The sequence below is a fragment of the Rhineura floridana genome, chromosome 2 (genome assembly GCF_030035675.1).
Source record: "Rhineura floridana isolate rRhiFlo1 chromosome 2, rRhiFlo1.hap2, whole genome shotgun sequence".
Taxonomy (NCBI): Eukaryota; Metazoa; Chordata; class Lepidosauria; order Squamata; family Rhineuridae; genus Rhineura; species Rhineura floridana.
This window is the reverse complement of record NC_084481.1, coordinates 209,417,604-209,437,955: the sequence shown is the minus strand read 5'-3', so window position 1 is coordinate 209,437,955 and position 20,352 is coordinate 209,417,604. Positions and strand designations below refer to the sequence as shown.

The window sequence follows — 20,352 nt, the reverse complement described above, 5'->3', positions numbered from 1 at the left end:
ATGCTGTAAGCCAGGGATGGGGAACCACTTTCAGCCCAAGGGCCAGATCCACACCTGGCCAACCTTCTGGTGGCAACATTCTAATGGTGGGTGAGACCAAATAAGAATTTTATGCATTTGGCATACATTTTACCTAATTTACATTCTCATCTGTCTTATTCTTAAATGGGATTATACATAAAATATGTAAAATGTATGTAAAATACATAAAATTTTAAACGTAGTCCCAGGAAAATACAGAAAATGATTGGTAGGTAATGTCAAATGATGTCACATGGTTAATAGTTGGGTGGAGTTTGCTAGAAATGGCCTTGTAGGCTATTTATTTATTTATTACATATATATCCCGCCCTTCCTCCCATCAGGAGCCCAGTGCCTGGAGGGGCCTGGCAGGCTGAAATAATTCAGTGGGCTGGAGGTTTTCCACCACTGCTGTAAATCACAATGGGAAGAAGACACTGTGTTTTGAATAGACTAAAAAATACTTAAATTTTGAATAGGCAACAGATCTAAAATGCTCAATGTAACAATATAGTTTCCACTGTCAATTTAAAAGTGGGCAGAGACAAGGACATGCACTCCTGTCTTTGGAGGCTAATTGATAATCTGGATGTCATAGTGTAAAATATCCTATTTTCTGTACACACTTGCCACCCTTCTCAGTGACTACGCAACATGTAGGAGGACATGGAAGTGGAATGGAGTTCTCTGACAGGTTCATAGGAGGTGAGGGTGAGAAGAGGAAGGTGCTTGAGATATCCTGGTCCAGCCGTTTAGGTCTGTAAAGGTCAAAACCAGCAGCTTATCCCATCCAACTACATTGGTAATCAATGCAGTTGGTCTGGGTAGGTCTGATCTGATATCCTGGCCCCAGACATAAGCTTGGTAGCTTCCAGATTGAACCTATTGAACTTTCCAAACTGTTCAAGGGCAGCCACAGAAAAAAGCACACCTGAAGATACCTAGAGCAGCAGTTCCCAAGCTTCCCCCCCCGATCACTTGAAAATTGTTGAGGCTCTTGGCAGACCACTTAATTATTTTTCTGCCTGTTATAGCATAGGATTATAAGCATTCTTCACAGGCACGACACCTTCCACCTGGTTGAAGCTCATGGACCATTGGTGGTCAGTAGACCACAGTTTGGGAACCGCTATTCTAGAACAGTCTTTTTCGCAGTCCATGGTATGCGCAAAGGTCTCCTCCAATACCACATTTCAGATGAGTTGACTTTTATCTGCTTTTTTCACTGTCCAACTTTCACATCCATACATAGATATTGGGGATACCATGGTCTGAATGATCCTGACTTTAGTATTCAGTGATACATCTTTGCATTTGAGGACCTTTTCGAGTTCTCTTATAGCTGCCCTCCCCAGTCCTAGCCTTCTTCTGATTTCTTGACTATTGTCACCATTTTGGTTAATGACTGTGCCAAGGTATTGATAATCCTTGACAAGTTCAATGTCCTCGTTGTCAACTTTAAAGTTACATAAATTTTCTGCTCTCATTACTTAAGTCTTCCTGACGTTCAGCTGTAGTCCTGCTTTGGTGCTTTCGTCTTTAACTTTTATCACCATTCATTTCAAATTGTTACTGGTTTCTGCTAAGAGTATGGTATCGTCTGCATATCTTAAATTATTGATATTTGTTCCTCCAGTTTTCATACCTCCTTCATCTTGGTCAAATCCTGCTTTCTGTATATGTTCTGCATATAGATTAAACAAGTAGGGTGATAAAATACACCCCTGTCTCACACCCTTTTTGATGGGGAACCAATCAGTTTCTCCATATTCTGTCCTTACAGTAGCCTCTTGTGCAGAGTATAGGGTGCGCACCAGGACAATCAGATGCTGTGGCACCCCCATTTCTTTTAAGGCATTCCATAGTTTTTCATGATCTACACAGTCAAAGGCTTTGCTGTAATCTATAAAGCACAAGGTGATTTACTTCTGAAATTCCTGCTCCGTTCCATTATCGAATGTATGTTTGTGATATGATCTCTGGTGCCTCTTCCCTTTCTAAATCCAGCTTGGACATCTGGCATTTTTCGCTCCATATATGGTAAGAGCCTTTGTTGTAGAATCTTGAGCATTACTTTACTTGCATGGCAATAGTTCGATAATTACTGCATTCCTTGGGATCCCCTTTGGAATTGGGATATATATTGAACATTTCCAGTCTGTGAGCCATTGTTTAGTTTTCCATATTTGTTGCCAAATGTTTGTCAAACTTTGGACAGATTCAGTCTCAGTAGCTTATAGCAACTATATTGGTATGCCATCTGTTCCTGGCGATTTGTTTCTTCCAAGTATTTTAGGAGCAGCTTTCAACTCACATTCTAAAATTTCTGGTTCTTCATCATACGGTTCCTCCATGAATGAATCTGTCATCCTGGCATCTCTTTTGTAGAGTTCCTCCATGTATTACGTCCATCTTCCTTTTATTTCATCTCAGTCAGTCAGTGTGTTCCCCTGTTGATTATTCAACATCCCTACCATTGGTTTAAATTTCCCTTTAATTTCTCTAATCTTTTGGAATAAGGCTCTTGTTCTACCGTTTTTGTTGTCCTTTTCTATTTCTATACAATAACCATTATAATAGTTCTCTTTGTCCCTACGTACTAGTCACTGTATTGTTGCATTTAGGGTTCTAACCGTGTTCCTGTCTCCTTTTGCTTTTGCTTTCCTTCTCCCTCTAACCATTTTAAGAGTTTCTTCAGTTATCCATTGAGGTCTTTTTCTATTTTTAACTAGAGGTATCTAAAGACAAATAATTGGGGGTTAGAACACATTAAACCAGAACTATCACTAGAAGCTAAAGTGATGAAACTGAGGTTATCATACTTTGGACATATAATGAGAAGACATGATTCACTAGAAAGGACGATAATGCTGGGAAAAACAGAAGGGAGTAAAAAAGAGGAAGGCCAAACAAGAGATGGATTGATTCCATAAAGGAAGCCACAGACCTGAACTTACAAGATCTGGACTGATTCATAGGGTCGTAATTGACTTGAAGGCACATAACAACAACAATTCTAGAGCAGTATTCTTCAACCTTGGGTCTCCAGATCTTGTTGAACTACAGCCCTAGACTTCAGCTAAGCTGGCTAGGGCCAATGGGCGTTGTCGTCCAAAAACATTTGGGCATCCAAGGCAGGCTGATGCTGTTCTAGAGCATGCATGACTGAGAGTATGACCATTTTCTTCAGCAAGAGAGTCTAGCTTGTGTAGCAGATGAAATTGGTATAAGGCATTCCCAGCCACTCTCCTCAGCCAAGCATCCAGGAGTAGCCTGAATGCGAAAGAGGCTATACATCTCCACCTCCATCATTAGATCCAGCTGTCTTATCTGGATGGAGTTCCACTTTATTCAGCTTTACCCAATCGAAATCTGCCCCCAGTCACTAATTCAGAATTTCCACTGCTTCCCTTTGATCTTACAATGAAAAAAAGAAAAGGATATAGTGGGGTGTCATTGGCATACTGATGACTTCAAGGTGAAGTCACTCAACTGTTCTGTTTAGATGTTAATAGTTTTTATTTATTTATTAGATTTATTAGTCGCCCATCTGGCTGGTTGTCCAGCCACTCTGGGTGACGTACCGAATAAAAACATACAGATACATTAAAACATTAAAATCTCAATAATATAAAAAACCTAAAAGCCTGTCTGAAGAGCCAGGTCTTCAAGGCCCGGCGGAAGCTCATCATAGCGGGGGCGTGACGGAGATTGTTTGGGAGGGAATTCACAGAGTGGGAGCCCCAATAGAAAAAGCCCTCTCCCTAGTCCTCACCAGTCTAGCTGTTTTAACTGGTGGGATAGAGAGGAGGCCTTTTGAGGCTGATCTTGTTGCGCGGCATCCTTGATGAGGCTGGAGACGCTCTTTCAGATAAACTGGCTGAGACTGTATAGGGTTTTAAAGGTCAAAACCAACACTTTGAATTGGACCCGGAAAATAACCGGCAACCAGTGCAACTCCTTCAACCCTGATGTGATCTCGCCAGCGGCTGCCTTTGTTCAGGTGAGCTGCCGCATTCTGTACCAGTTGCAGCTTCCGGACCATTTTCAAGGGTAACCCCATATTTTGGGGTCAAGATGGAATCCAGCAGCTCACCAAACAGTAAAGTTTTGGGGTTGAACAGCAACCCCTTGTGCCACATTCTGAGACTTTTTTCCAGAAAGGATGAGAACACCTGTGAAACATTGTCTCCAATACCTAGCATTGTGGCTAGGTGACCTGGGCATCTACAGTTCTTTGACAGCATTAATAATAATGTATTTGAATCCAACTTGGTTAGTAAAAGACAAAAGACATTACTATAGTTAATACTATTCACAGCTATTTTCTTACGAAGTTGTGAAATTACTTGTGTGAAAGCTTAACTTGGTGGTCCTTCATGTTTTATTTTTCTACTTTCAGACAAAAGAGGGGTTGATGTCTAATGGAAAACTTGATGATGATTATGACGATGATGACGACGACGACTTGATGTGGCGGGTACCCAAGGAGGAAGCTGACTTTGAGGATGACTTTTTGGAATATGATCAGGAGCATATCAAATTTATTGACAATATGTTAATGGGCTCTGGAGCATTTGTCAAGAAAATATCTCTCTCCCCATTGTCACCCACCGATAACAGTTATGAATGGAAAGCACCCAAAAAATCAACCTTGACTAATGTTCAGTTTTCATCAGATTTTGATGATTTTGATTATAGCTCATGGGATGCAATGTGCTATCTAGACCCTAGCAAGGCTGTCGAAGAGGATGACTTTGTAGTAGGTTTTTGGAATCCATCGGAGGAAAACTGTGGTATTGATGCTGGAAAACAGTCCATCTCCTATGACTTGCATACAGAACAGTGCATTGCTGACAAAAGCATTGCAGACTGTGTGGAAGCCCTTCTGGGCTGCTATCTGACCAGCTGTGGTGAAAGAGCTGCCCAGCTTTTCCTCTGTTCACTGGGACTGAAAGTACTTCCGGTTATTAAGAAAAGTGATTGGGAGAGTGCTCTGTATTCCTACAGAGACCACGTCAACAGCCAACAAAAACATCCTTCAGCAAACTGTGTTTCTGCCTCTCTAGCCAATCAAGAGTCTTCTCTGTATAAAGACTTGATGTATGGCTGTTTAAAGATTCCGCCAAGATGTATGTTTGATCATCCAGATGCTGAGAGAACTTTACATCATCTTATATCTGGCTTTGAAAACTTTGAGAAGAAAATTAGCTACAGTTTTAAGAACAAGGCTTATCTACTTCAAGCATTTACTCATGCCTCCTATCATTACAACACCATTACCGGTAAGTCATGTGAAAATCCGTTTTTGTCTTAAGCTTGCATATATGAAGAAATTCAGATTATTTAAGTGGAATGTTAATTGTATTGCTGTCTGTTTTCTGCCAATCCCTTAACCCTTGTGTGTGAAGATTGTTACCAGCGGTTGGAATTCCTGGGAGATGCAATTTTGGACTACCTCATAACCAAGCACCTTTATGAAGACCCACGGCAGCACTCTCCCGGAGTTCTAACAGATCTGCGATCTGCTCTTGTTAACAACACCATCTTTGCCTCATTGGCTGTAAAGTACGACTACCACAAATACTTCAAAGCTGTCTCCCCTGAGCTGTTTCATGTTATTGATGACTTTGTACAGTTTCAGATGGAAAAAAATGAAATGCAAGGAATGGATTCTGAGGTTAGTGGTGTTGGTAAATAGTTTTGGTGTGTGTTGAAGCCTATTTTAGTGAGAGTTTATTATATAAAGTTTGTATTAAAGAATTTAAACATCTAACACAAGTCAGCAAGATCAGGTAGAGGCATTCTATTAAATACGAGATTATGAACAGCAACTAGTTATTCGATTCTTACTCCTTTCTAAATTCTGTGCCATATACAAGCAGAGGCCTTCCTAACACTACTTCAGAAAATTTCTAAACTGTTGACCCTATGGCTAGGGCTCCCTGATGTATTCTATATTAATATATATATATATAGTCAAGCAGTCCAGATTCTGTGCCAATCAAAACAGGATTCTGATACCCATGTAAATTACATAACAGGAGCACATTTACACCATCTCTGTTTTAATTAATGTCACAATTATTTTGCAAATAATTCTAGTTTTTACATTTGGGGGAGTCGGGAGGAATTATGCAGGGCACTGAAACCGGCTCCCACTTACTCTGAAGTCTTATTCGGTCATTTCTCTGGCTTCTGAGATTTTACTTAACCACTTCTTCATAACTGTAAGGGTTGATTGCTTGCTTTAAGAAAAGAAAGCCAATCTCAGCTTAAATAGCACACATAGGAGAGACTAAATGGGGACATACTGTAGGAGGCATTTCCTAGAACACTGTGTTGCACCACTGTTCTTGTGTTACTGGAGAAACTTATCAGCTTGGGTTATAGCTCCACCTTGTGATTGTAGGCAGGAAAGACGAGTTGAGGGAAATAAGTCGCTCCCAGCATTCCCCAGTTCACTTTCCTGCCTCCATCAAACTGGTTGCATTCTGCCTTTGCTCCTCTTTTTCGTTTGTTTTCTTCTTCTTTTGACTATCATTGGTTCTCTTCTAAAGCCTTTCTTCCTCCCTTTTATCCTGCTATACTGTTCCAGTGATTCTCCAAAAAACCCACAACCCTCTTTCCCGCCTTAAGCTTTCTCTGCTTGCTACTCCTGTCTCAGCCTTGTTTGTGGGAGGGGGGAGGAATGAAGCCATTGTCCCTTCTCTTCTCATATGACTAGCCTTTTTCCACCTGAGTCCACTGTGCCTTTGTGTCAGGCGCATGTATTGCACTCCACTTGCCTCTTTTACCTCAGCTGGGTCTGCAGTAATGGCATCCAGCAGTCATTCACCAGAGGCATCCACAGCTGCCACATTCCCTGCAGCCTGCAAGGCCAAGCAGAAGCGCAGACATTTGGAGCCTTCCTATGGCAAAAACCAAGCCTTGGGGGCAAAAAAGCTGTGTACCTTGGAGCCTTCTCTCTCACGTTGTGAACAGCAAGTATTTACTTACAGCTGCGAAGCACAAAAGGAGAGGGGTGCCTTTCTCCCTGTCATGGAGATATGGGGGGCCAAGTTTATTTATTTATTTATTTTATTACATTTTTAGACCGCCCTATAGCAATAAGCTCCCAGGGCGGTGTACAGCATAATAAAACAGGTTAAAATACAAGTGGATGTAAATACAATACACAATAAAACATAATTAAAAATTTCCAATTTTAAATTCAAATTTTAAAATTTTTAAAATGCCTGGGCGAAGAGGTAGGTCTTTACCTGGCGCCGAAAAGATAACAAAGAAGGCGCCAGGCGTATCTCATCAGGGAGGGCGTTCCATAGTTCGGGGGCCACCACTGAGAAGGCCCTAGCTCTAGTTATCGTTCTCCGTGCCTCCCTATGCGTTGGGACACGGAGAAGGGCCTTCGACGTCGAGCGCAGCGACCGGGTAGGTACATAGCGGGAGAGGCGTTCCGCCAGGTATTGCGGTCCGATGCCGTTAAGGGCTTTATAGGTAAGAACCAACACTTTGAATCTGGCCCGGAAACATACTGGTAGCCAGTGCAGCTGGGCCAGGACAAGTGTTATATGATCAATTTTTTTTGTCCCAGTAAGAACTCTGGCCGCAGGAAATGGGGTGTGTTCAGCAACAGTGGTCTCCATCTACTCATTCTTCTGGAGAGGAGGACTTTCTGGGCTTTCTGGAGTCTCCTCCACTAGCTTAACAGACCTTTCCAGCCTTTTCAGAAGTCAGATAGCCTCCAATCCATACTCAGGGCTCTAATGACACTAGCCAAGAGTTCCTTCCCAATGCCAACATACTGAGGCAAATTAAAGAAGCCCCAATGGGAGAATTATCTGCAGAGTTAAGGGCTGCCCGTTCCCCTTCTCCTGCTTCTGTAGCATAATACAATGTGACTCGTGGTTCTGCAGACCCTGGTGTGCCTTCCTCATCGCAGGCCAGATCTCCTAGACAGTTGCGGGCACACGCTAATTGCTCTAACAATAGGCAAGCCTCTACTTCCACAGAACATGTCTCTACCTCTTTTTCTCCTGACCCCTTTGCTTTGGATAGGGGTACAACCAGGGTCATCTCCTTCAGGGATGACCAGGTCACCCTTTCTATAAATGTAGATTCTCTTGATCCCTTTGTAGATCCTGGGTCGGAGGAAGGGGGGATGAAGTGAGGGCTGCATGGGGGAAGAGCGCACGCCCCATTTCCTGTTCCATTACTCTTACTTTGCTCCATTGCTGCACAGAGCATTAACCACTCTGGAACTTAATTCTCCTCCTATTGACCTGCCTCCAGCCCAGTCTAAATGCAAGGCGGTGCTACTGGAACCAAAAGCCTTGGTCAAATGTATTCCTATACCTAACTCCTTTATGACCTGGACTCTGAATTCAGACTTACTGAAAATTCCAGCCATTGATCATCCTGTTTCGGCTCTCATAGCCAAAAATGTCCTGCAAAAGATGGAGATGCTCAGCTCAAATATCCTAATGAGAGGCGCCTGGATTATGTCATATGTAGAGCGCATGAAGCCACAGCTTTCGCCATGCATGCATCCTGTGCTACTTCTGTCTTCACCTTAGTTTGGCTGGATCACTTAATTGACAATCCCAACTAGGATCTGGGTCATCTATACAAAACCATGTTGCAAATTTCTAGGACAGTAGCCTACATGGCAGATGCAAATCTGGATGCCACTTGGTTTGCAGCCAGATTCCTTGTAGCAGATGTGGTGACCAGGAGGACCTTACGGCTAAAGCACTGGGATGCAAACACCACCTCAAGAGTCTTCATTTCCACGGCTCCTTATACAAGAGGAAATCTCTTTCGTGAAGAGACATTGAAAGATGTTCTGGTGGAATCGTGGGATAAGAGAAAGGTTTTCGTCTCCTCACACTGAAATCACAGGCTATTTCCTTGCAGGCACTCATCATACCAACAAAGTGATGCCTTTCATGGTTCCCATGTACCATCAAGATACAAGGATACCAAACCAATCAGAGGCAACTAGAACAGATCCTGCTTCTCTCCATGTTTTCAGCAAAACTCCAAGCCCTCCACCTCCAGTGAGGGTGGATGGAATCAGTAATCACAATGGCACCATAGTCTCACAAGTCAGTGGTAGACTACAGCACTTTTTTCCAGCCTGGGAGTCTTCAACACTGACAAATGGGATCTCAACACCATCCTTCAGGGCTACAAATTGGAACTCTGCGCCCAGCCACTCTTCCAACTTCTCCCTTCTCAAGTTTCCAACTCTCGGGAGAAGAGGGACATCATTCAGAATGCTATCCTTCATCTGCTCTCCATGGCAGCCATCAAGCTGGTGTCTCCAGACAAGTCTTTCTTCATCGTCTACTCAGTATTCTACAAGGTCTCAAAGAAGGATCGAAATGCCTGGAGAGCCATTCTTGACCTCAAATTTCTGAACCAATGGGCCGTGTATAAGAAGTTCAGGATGGAAACATTGGCCTCCATCAGGAAAGTCCTTCATCCTCAAGACTTCCTCATGTCAATAGACCTCAGGTAGGCTTATCTTCATGTATGCATTTATTCTGACCATCGGAAATTCCTTTGATTTTTCTACAATGGCCAGCATTTTCAGTTTCAGGCCCTTCCCTTCAGGTTGGCCTCAGCCCCAAAGGCATTTACAAAAATAATGGTTGCCCTGGTGGTGCATCTCTGGATGATTTACTGATTCGCTCCCTGTTCAGACAGAGAGCTTATTGAGGTCTATAGCTTACCTTGGCTTGCCTACAAGATCACAGCTTTCTAGTGAATTTTCAAAAAAGCCAACTAAGTCCAATTCAGACCTTGGGTAATCTGGGGGCCTTCCTGGACACTACCAAAGGAACAATCTCACTTTCACACGACAGAATTCAAATCATCAGATTGGCGGCCCTTCTCCTATCATGCTCTACATATGCAGTTCTCATTTTCTAGCAAGGGTTCTGGGCCTCCTGATATCAGCCTCACAAGTGATGCCATGGGCCAGGCACCATCCTCTCAAGTTACAGTGGTCTTTCCTACCTTATCAGGATGCCATTGCTGCCAAGTGGCATCTCCAGATTCGTATGTCTCCAGACCTCCAGAAAGCAATGACCTGGTGGACCAGCCTCCACCACCTGCAGAAGGGTCGTCCTTTCAGAGATCCAACACAGGTCTCCCTCACTACAGGTGCAAGTCTCCTAGGGTGGGGTGCCCCCTGCCAAGGCCATTTTGTACAAGGTCACTGGTCTATGGTCAAAAGAATGATGAATATCACCTTGCTCGAGCTCAGGGCTGCACAAAGAATCATAGAATCATAGAATAGTAGAGTTGGAAGGGGCCTACAAGGCCACTGAGTCCAACGCCCTGCAGTTCTTTGTACCTCAACTGCATCTCTCCCATGTTCTTATCTCCCATCATCTACTGTTGAAGAGATTTCTTGGGGGAGGCAACTCTTAAATGTTCTCCTACAGTGCATAGATACCCATCTTGGAATCTCCATAAGGTTTTCAGGGCTTATAGAAGCCACCCTTAGAGCCCCTCAGTAAGGTTTCCCTTAGACCTCTGTCACTGCAAGTGCTTTTTCTCATGGTGATAACATAACTGCCTGTAGGATTTCAGAATTAAATGCATTGTCAGTGGCTAAACACCTTTGTATTTTTCATTCAGTTAGAGTGATCCTCCATACGGACCCCTTCTTTCACCCTGAGCTTCTGACTATATTTCATAGGCAGCAAGAGTTATTTTTTCTCACCTTGCGCCCTAATCCTACCCACCCCCTTGAATGAATGTGGCATTTGCCTTTATGTAAGGAAAGCCCTCAAAGTTTACATTTCTAGAACAAAAGCCCTTAGACAAATGGACTCTCTCTTTATCTCTGTCCACCCAGCCTCATTGGGAAAGAGGGTCACCTCCTCTACACCCTCGAGGTGGATTAGGGCGTGTATAGCACTTGCCTATGAGATACAGCAATTGCCCACCCTGACTAGAATTATAGCTCATTCTATAAGAGTTCCTGCCATCTCTGCAGGTCTGTCAGCCAATGCTTCATTGGATGAGATCTGCAGAACGGCCACTTGGGCATCGCCCAGTTCATTCACCAAGCACTATAAAATTAATACATACACCTCAGCAGAAGCTGCTTTTGGCCAAAGGGTCCTACAGCATGTTCTCACTGTTTGATGGACAGCCTTTTCCATATGTTCCTACATGGGAAGCTCTAGTCTAGATCATCCCAAGCTGATAAGTTTCTCCAGCAACACAAGAAAGAACTGTCGGTTCCCTACCTGAAAGGTAGTTCTGTGTTGCTGGACAGAAGCTCGTTAGCCCCACCTTTGTGTCTGTCCTTCCTTTTTCTTGTTTATCCAATGTTTTCTCATGTGAGTCTAGCATAAAGGGAAGTAGGTTGTTGTCCTCCACCATTGCATGGTTGTTTTTCCTTTAACTTATTCGAGCTTGGTGAGGACGCGAACTGAGGAATGCTGGAAGCGACCTACTTCCCTCAATTCGTCTTTCCTACCTACAACCACAAGGTGGAGTTATAACCAAGTTGATGAGTTTCCGTCCAGCAACACAGAACTACCTTTCAGGTAGGGAACCAACGGTTCTTTTTGCAAACTCTGATGACTGAGGGAAGAAACAGGGCTCTTCAGCCCTAAGGATCCTTCTATGTGGGAAAGATGATGTCCTTTCTGTTTGATTTGAGTAATGGCTAACTAGTTCAATGACATCTGAAGTCAAATTGATCTATCTGTTTGGATAGATGTCTGAATTGTTATCACTGATGGTTTAACATTGATTGCTTCAGACTTTGTTCAGTCCATTCTTGCTTATCCAGAGTTCAAATAACCAAAAAACAAGCTGGTGAAAGTTAGAAGTTCAAAGTGAGTAGCTTTATTTAAATTGAAACTTTGCAACAATTGTATAAGGCAACTTTGCTTTTTTTAGCTCCGAAGATCTGAAGAAGATGAAGAAAAAGAAGAAGACATAGAAGTACCAAAGGCTATGGGGGATATATTTGAGTCTCTTGCTGGTGCCATTTACATGGATAGTGAAATGTCTCTGGAAATGGTTTGGCAAGTGTACTATCCAATGATGAGGCCGTTAATAGGTAACATAAGAGCTTTCACAAGAAATATTCAGTAATTCATTGTTTGTTCTTAAGAGGGTTTAAAAACATAATTTTTAAATCACAGAAAAATTCTCTGCAAATGTGCCCCGTTCCCCAGTACGAGAGCTGCTGGAGATGGAGCCAGAGACAGCTAAATTTAGGTAAGAATTCATCTGCTGCATATTTCTATACAGTATTCCTGAGGTTAAACACCATACAATGGATTATAATGTAATAATTTTGATGGTGTACTCTTCTAGAGAAGAAATCTCACAGTAGTGAACATCAAACTACACTTTTGCTTCCATTTGAAGTACATGAATAATTTTGGTTCCTTCCACCCACTGGATATCTGTGTGTATGCACATTGTCTCTGCCTACTTCATGCATCTAATGAAGTAAGCTGTTGTTTCTATAACAGGACTGTTTATGGTTATTCTTTTGGAATGGATTCCACTTTGAATATCTTGGTTGTAATTCATATATATATATTTTCCCCTATTTTTCTCTCCCCCCCCCCAAATTCATGCAGTCCTGCAGAAAGAACCTATGATGGAAAGGTCAGAGTAACTGTGGAAGTTGTAGGAAAGGGAAAGTTCAAAGGTGTTGGAAGGAGTTATCGGATCGCCAAATCTGCAGCAGCAAGAAGAGCTCTACGAAGCCTCAAAGCAAATCAACCTCAGGTTCCAAATAGCTGAGACACCTCTTTAAAAAAAGAAGTAAAATGTTGAGAGGAACAAATTGAAAACAGCATTTAAAGTTTGATAACAAATAGCTAACAACATCTAACATGTACACATACTTTTGGAACTAAATGTAGTAATAGGGGGGTTTTGCGCAAACACAATCTTGTCTTCTTTCCTCACTTCTGCTTTGTTTAATCACAAGAGTGCTTTATTGATGACATTTAGCAAGTGTTCAAAATAATTGTTGTCAGGTATCTTTGGTTTACTTTGTCAGTGCAGCTTTGCTTAGTGTTTAAAGGCCAGGGAGCTTATGCTTATTTGCAGTTACTAGATTTATATCTATATCTATATATATAGTAATCTTGAAATTCCTCAAATCTGTGCACTAGTGCCAGTCACAAAGCAGTTTATAAACTGTACTGGATGATTTGGTGTAAGGATTAAGTGTGCCAGTATTGTCCTTGTTCTTTCCATGTCATCTTTGCATTAAGATGGCATTCCCAATCATTATTGCACTTATTTGTTAGGGACAGGTTTTTAACTGAAATGTTTGGCATCTGATAAAATTTAAAATTGATGCCACATAGTCTTGCATTAAAAGGTTCTTGCCTTAAAAGTACATAAGCCCTCACTAATGCAACCTTTCATTTCTGAACTCTTGGAGCAAATTGTATTACATTCCCTTCACATTTAGAATGCATTTTACAATGATAAAGCTCCATATTTACAGTAAAACATGTTACTTTGGCTGTGACCTAACTTACTACAGGACTGTAATAGAAATTGTATTCATATATATGTAGTGACGTTATTTTTAACAATTCAGAGAAAATGGTTAGTACAGACTTTATTTGATATTGCAGACAAAAAAAGTCTCTCGCTAATTTCCATTGCTACAAAGACTGAGCACAGTCCATCACTCTTGTATAACCTCCTTTCACTTCAAAGGACTTGTGCAAGAGATTTTCTTGGTGGATAGCAGGCATTGTTTCCTGTATTGGAACTTTGTAATAATAGTTAATTGCACAGTGCAAACTGTTGCTTTAAAAAGAACTTTTGATATATCACACCTAAAATATGCTGCAGGTTTTATATTGGATACATATTTAACAAATAGAGCACCTTTAAGAGTGATTTCCACATAAATTTCTTACTGTACTTTTCAGAATTGCATGCATATTTCACCTACCAAAGCTGTGCTGTTAAAATGCCATGGAAGTTGTTATGTGAGAGAAACTGCCATACTTTGATACATCTGTGATTTAGGTCCTTTACCACAGAATAACTAGCTCATTATTGTTTCAGTTGATATGAAAGCATACTTTTTGGGCTATGCCTAAATTTCTTTAGATATTTGTAGGCACCCTTCACTTAAATACCTCAGTTCTTGTTCTTTTGTGTCTTTTCCCTTTTGCATGCATTTTTGTTTGTTTTGGTGCTATGTGTATGTATTATGCTTGAAATTTTAATTTTTGCACTGTAACTATAATACCTCTTAATTTTACCTTGTTAAAAAGCTGTGGGTCGTCTTGTACTCCCACCAATATCAATAGAGGTTTGCTGCAATTTTACCCCATTAATTATGCTTGAAGTTTGGGAGAGAGCTGAGCAAGGTTTTTAATGTTTTCCAGCACAGTGGTCTGCTCTTGATGCTGTTTTATGTGTTAAATTACAGATAATACTGTGTTCTGTTTTTAAAGACCCCCTTCCCCTACACATGTGCATTCAAAATTTAAAGAAAACATCTGGTTTACCTTTGCAAAAGAGAAGAATCGTACTTTAGTGACAGAAGACATTAAGCTTTTCTGAAATACAGAATTTGGTTTTAACAAATTTCTTCTTTAGGCTTCTAATAATAACAGTGAAACATTTTGTTTTTGTGACTTCAGTCACAATGAGCAAGTAAAATATCATGGAAGGATGAAAAGGCATGATCCTGTGCAAGGGTGAACTGCACACGTCTCAAAATTTCTTAGTTTTTCACTGCAGCCCTCACGCACTGATAAAGAAGCAAACCTCTTTTTCAGTACGAACAGTGGCAGTTCTCTTCAGCTTCGATATGAGCAGCTGCTGTAAAAATGTCAAAGAAAACTCACTACATGCATAATATTCCCCAAATACAGCTTTTGATTGTGACTTTCGTTACAACATTTAGGTAAGGGTATAGTTCTCAAGTCCCTAATTTGACATACTGTAAAAGTATTCGTACACCCAGATTTTTAACATGACCTTTCAGCGCTAAAGTGGATTGAGCATTGCTGTCTAAGTTCTCTTCATGCAAGAATAAGCCTGCTTAGGTAGTTTATGAATGAACACTGTTGAATCTACAATTGTAGCCCAAAGTGAGGATTTTGCAACTCTAGTAATGAATGTTTCTAATGTTGATAATTTTCTCTGCTGATGCCCAGGTCATCCTTTAAAAACTCACAAGGTTCATAGTTCAAAAAAGTTCATGTATTATCCCAATAAGATTTTTTTTAAAATGCCATATGTAAAATCAAAACCAGTCTTGTGAGATCGATAGTAAACAGTTCAGATAAATGTTGGATAATTTCAAAGGTTAAGTTGGCAATAGGATATGATAATTACTCTCTAATCAGAAGTATTCAATGCCTCCCTGTTGCATCAAGCTAATGAACTGAAAATATTGAGTAGGGGGCCAATTGTAAATGTAGGTCCTGCTGCTGTTTATGCGTTTGTGTTTAATGCCACAACTTTTTTGCTGTATGATTGAATTCAGATATTTCATAATACTGTTAGAATGCAAAAACGCACAGTTTCCATGCTGTACAACTTCTTTACCTTTTTTTAAGTACAATTGGGGTATTGGAAAATATATGCTATTAAGACCTAGGTCTGATCATTTGAAGGTTAGAATCAAAATCCCTTGACATGCTACAAGCATGAGAGGAAATGGACGGTTGCAAGCCTGTCTTCACATTGTGCCAGAGACTCCTCATGTAGACAGCAGAGGAGTTAATTGGCATGAACCTAATTTTGGAATTTCATGTGTGTGTTCTGTTACACTGTATTACTTAGACAGTCCTTCTAACTGTGCTGCATTTTAATTTTTGTTATGGCTCGGTTTTGTGCTGTTCTGTTCATGTAGCACAAATAAGCATTGCACATGGTACCATGCTTTACCTCATTCCAAGGAGAAATAAGCTTAATTAGAGGAATAAATGTGGTTCGGGCCTTGCTGCTGCTTTGATTTACTGAATTTGAAAAATATCATTAGAATGCCTGAAGTGTTGTCACTTAAATTGCACAATTGAAATAGGCCATCTGTTTGCTTTTTGTCTGTGACATTTCCTGTATCGTAAGGATTTAAAACTATTGGCCAGGATTCAGAGAGCCCCTTGCACTATTGGAAGGCACTTCTGCAAGTGGAGGGAGGGGTATTCTCCAATTTCCAATGAATCTTCCCCTAGCTGCAGCTACCAACACTCATCCCATACCTTTCTGGAAGATCTTCCCAGAGATGGGAAACCTGTGGCCTCCAGATGTTGCAGAACTACAGTTACCATCATCTTTGACTACTGGTCATGCTGCTTGGGGCTGATGGGAGTTGGAGTCCAGCAACATTTGGAGGACCTCTGGTTGCCCCTACCCTAACCCACAGACATATCTTTTCAGTGGATACAAGAAGTACAACAGAGGTGAGAGATCCACACTGCACAAGCAGAACTCTGCTGAGCTATTCTCTGGGTCCCATCCATTGTCTTTTATGCCATTCTTTTACTATTTTGAGAAACAATTGAAATTTAAAATGGCCTCTTTATAACTCCTTTTGCCCTACCTTGCTGTAATTTCATTGAACATGCATACATAGTGTCAATTAAATCTCTGCATTTTGGATGTGAAGGAATCTATAGGTATCTAGTCTAGTGCAGAGGACAGGGGTTTTGTTTTGTATAATACTGAATGTGGGATCTGCTATTACCACTCTGAGAAGTCCTGTAAAAGGTAAGACCACAAGTGCAAGTGGCATAAACTGCTAGCCCCAAAGTCACAGTCTTTTCAAACTGAAAAATAGTCATTTGACCATATTTGAGCCTTATGCTGTTCTCCTCCATTCCTCAATGAATGTAATAGAATTTGTTGTATGTGACTAATGAAAGAGAGATTGAACCTAGTACAGTGTTGGGCTATTAATGACAAATATTTTCACTTTCAGTAAGCTAAGGTGTGTTAATATTTGTACAAATATGTCTTTAAATCCTTAAGATTTCACAATGATAAAATGTAACCGAAACCTAAGTTTTCACCAGCAGACATTTGATAACAGATATCCATAGGAGTCAGGTAGAAAACAAAGGGTTGTATCCAGACTGTTAGTTCCCATTGAAACCAATGGGACATGTTCCACTATGTCATGACTAGCTTGACCCATTGATTTCAGTGGGACCCAAGTTCAACTAACTTAGTCTGGATCCAACCCGAAAACCGTTGCAACTTCATGCAAAAGTAACTCAACATTAATCTATCAGTCTTACTTCCTAAGTCTTTTTATAGCTTCCCCTCTTGTGTATTTTTAATTTGGATAACCACCACAGACTGTTTAAACTGATATAATAGATGAACTCAGTTTACTACAGCAGCAAGTTATCTAGACAAACAAAAGTTGAACAAGCATTGAAAATTGCAGGCTTTTTTATTGTAAACAGTTTGACTGTAAAGATGGTTAAAATCAAATAGAATGAATAACATAATTTGATGGACAATAAAATATTTCCCATCACATGCTGCAGCTGTCTAAGGGACATAAAATGTAATTCATTCATACTGTAATCATGCTGCAGAAATTTGCAGTCTGCACCTTATGGATCACAATTACCTTTAATAGATTTTTGTAATAATTGTAGCTAAATATATCTCCAATAAAGTTATGGTCTGTTCATTTTTGTGTTTTCTTTTTTCTTAAAGCCTTGTATAATGCGTGTTAATTCAGTAATGATAACATTAATATGAATATTGATTACATTTTAGCTTGTCCTTCCTCCAAGTAGCCCAGGGCAGCATACATAAATTCTCCGTCTCCTCCATTTTATCCTCACAACACCCTTGTGATGTAGGTTAGACTGAGAGCAGACTGAATGTAGTGGGGGTTAGTCATAATCAGGCATTAATCACTACAGTTCCAGACACAGAGTCTTCTAAATGTGATTGTCTGCATTCATTGGTTTGAAAGCTGGGGGAATTGGGAGACCTATTTTCAAATATTTGCAAAATGTATTTGGAATTATAGCATGTCACTCCCAAATATTATCAACCCATATAGTTTTAAAAACAGTTAATTATATTTGTTGCTCTTAAGCATTACCAATATGTGAGTGAAAAGTGAGTAGCTGAGTGATCAAGGTGGCTTTCTTGCACTCCAAAACTGCACATGATAAATTTATGGGCTTTTACCCAGCAGACTATAGCAACAATAAGAAGAAAACATCAGTGAGTTCTTCTAAAAAATCAGGAAAATTAAGTGTTACATATAATATGCACTGCAAAATTATTAGATGTTACTTTCTTCACTTTGAAAAACACAACCCAAAGTAGTTTGAGCTGAAGGACCGTCCTTAGATGTAAAAAGTCTGTAGCATGGAACGATTCCATGCTGGGCAAATCAGTGTGGAAAGTGCTTTCATCTCCAGCCACGCACAGGGAGATGATTACAGGAGCTACTCTTTCAGAGAGTACATTCTCTTCCAGGAGCAGTCAATCTCATATCAATGAGGTGTCTTCTGACAGACATCTCATCCACCCTCATATTTGTTGGGGGTAGGGATGAAGGCACCACTTACTTCAGGATCCTTGAGGATTGATTCAGGATCAGGTGCCCTGTACATTTCAAGGAAGCCAGTTCTATAACTTACTTCCTCATTGAGTGACTGGACTGAAAGGTAGGAAAAAAGCTATTGCTATCCTGCAGCTAGCCAGCCCTACCTATGTCTACAAGCAAATGGATTTTTTTTTAACAAAAAGATCACTGAGCATATACTGGCCCTAACAGGTTGGAACTAATTATATCTCCCCTATACCTTTTCTTGTTTCTAGAGGCAGGCAAGAAAGAATTTAGGAATGAAGCTATACTCCTCAAAAGCCTTTTATCACAGTAGAAGAGCAGTGCTTTTGTGTGCTGATTCCGTGGCCTGCTTGCTTCAGTTGCTTTGGGAGGGCCTCATGCAGATGGATAGAGTTATGGGGAAAATGTGCGTTACCCACATGCAGCTGCAATCTAATTAAAATGACTGCTGCGTGTTCCTTGCAGTACTATCCACCTTGGGAAGGCCTGTTCTCATCCCTCAGTAGCAAAAATGAGTGTTATGGTTCTGTCTGTTCCACACCTTTCACTGATGCTTCCAAGTATCATCTGGGTTTATTTAATTAACCATGGCAACTTACCAATAAGGTGAACAAATATAGAACTGAAGCACCTAGCTTTAAAGTATTCAGGCTGTCTCCAAAGTATCTTCAGTGCATGCAATGGAACTTCTTTCATGCCCTCAAAATCAGCTCTGGGGGGAGCCCCCTCTGGTGCAGATTTTGGGGGTGCACTGGGAGAAGTCCTTTTGTGTGTGCTGCAGTGTTGGATACAACTCTGGATGCTTAAAAAAAAAAAGGGACTGCTAGCAAAAATGGCAAGCATATGCCAAGTTCCCCTCTCCTATAACACCCAGCACAACCTACTCTTGTATCTTGCCATCATTACAATTTGCATTTCCATGCCCTGTCAGAAGCAGCTAATGATGTTGAGCGTGGAGTAGGAAAATGTACATTATAATGAAACTAGATATAATAGAGGGGGAAACTCATTATATTACCCTTTTTGGTAGTACTCCTTTCTGTGTGTGCATGGTGTTCTTCACCCTGCCCCAACTAGTATTCCATTGTCTCATGCTAGGGATCCCTGTTTTGGTACATTTCAGTGATTCATACCTGCAAGAGAGGAAAATGTACAAGCTTATGTTTACAGCAGAGATGGGTAACCTGCGGCTTTCCAGATGTTGGGATTACAGCTCCCATGTTGTTGTTATGTGCCTTCAAGTCGATTATGACTTATGGCGACCCTATGAATCAGTGACCTCCAAGAGCATCTGTCATGAACCACCCTGCTCAGATCTTGTAAGTTCAGGGCTGTGGCTTCCTTTATGGAATCAATCCATCTCTTGTTTGGCCTTCCTCTTTTTCTACTCCCTGCTGTTTTCCCCAGCATTATTGTCTTTTCTAGTGAATCGTGTCTTCTCATGATCGTGTCCAAAGTATAATAACCTCAGTTTCATCATTTTAGCTTCTAGTGACAGTTCTGTTTTAATTTGATCTAACACCCAATTATTTGTCTTTTCTGCAGTCCATGGTATGCTCAAAGCTCCCATAAACCCTGGTTATTGGCCATACTGGCTGGGACTGATGGGAGTTGTAGTCCAGCATCACCTGGAGGGCCACAAGTTCTCCATCTCTAGTTTACAGATTTATCCTCTCTACACATGTCTGATGCACACTATCCTGGAGCATATTCTCAAAGTGTGGGAAAGTTTGGTGGAGCTTTATCTTAATGAT

General features: G+C 40.9%; 1 protein-coding gene across 3 annotated transcripts in view; it reads left to right on the top strand.

Annotated features, from left to right (window-relative positions):
• DICER1 (dicer 1, ribonuclease III) overlaps positions 1–17,698 on the top strand; it is a 98,070-nt gene extending 80,372 nt beyond the window's left edge. For all 3 annotated transcript variants that reach the window (XM_061612059.1, XM_061612060.1, XM_061612058.1), the window contains 5 exons: positions 4,424–5,306; positions 5,433–5,701; positions 11,950–12,112; positions 12,198–12,273; positions 12,645–17,698. In XM_061612059.1, coding sequence (XP_061468043.1) covers positions 4,424–5,306; positions 5,433–5,701; positions 11,950–12,112; positions 12,198–12,273; positions 12,645–12,810 — 1,557 coding nt within the window. In that variant the 3' untranslated portion in view covers positions 12,811–17,698. The remainder of the gene's footprint in view (positions 1–4,423; positions 5,307–5,432; positions 5,702–11,949; positions 12,113–12,197; positions 12,274–12,644) is intronic.
• The last annotated feature ends 2,654 nt before the right edge of the window (positions 17,699–20,352 follow it).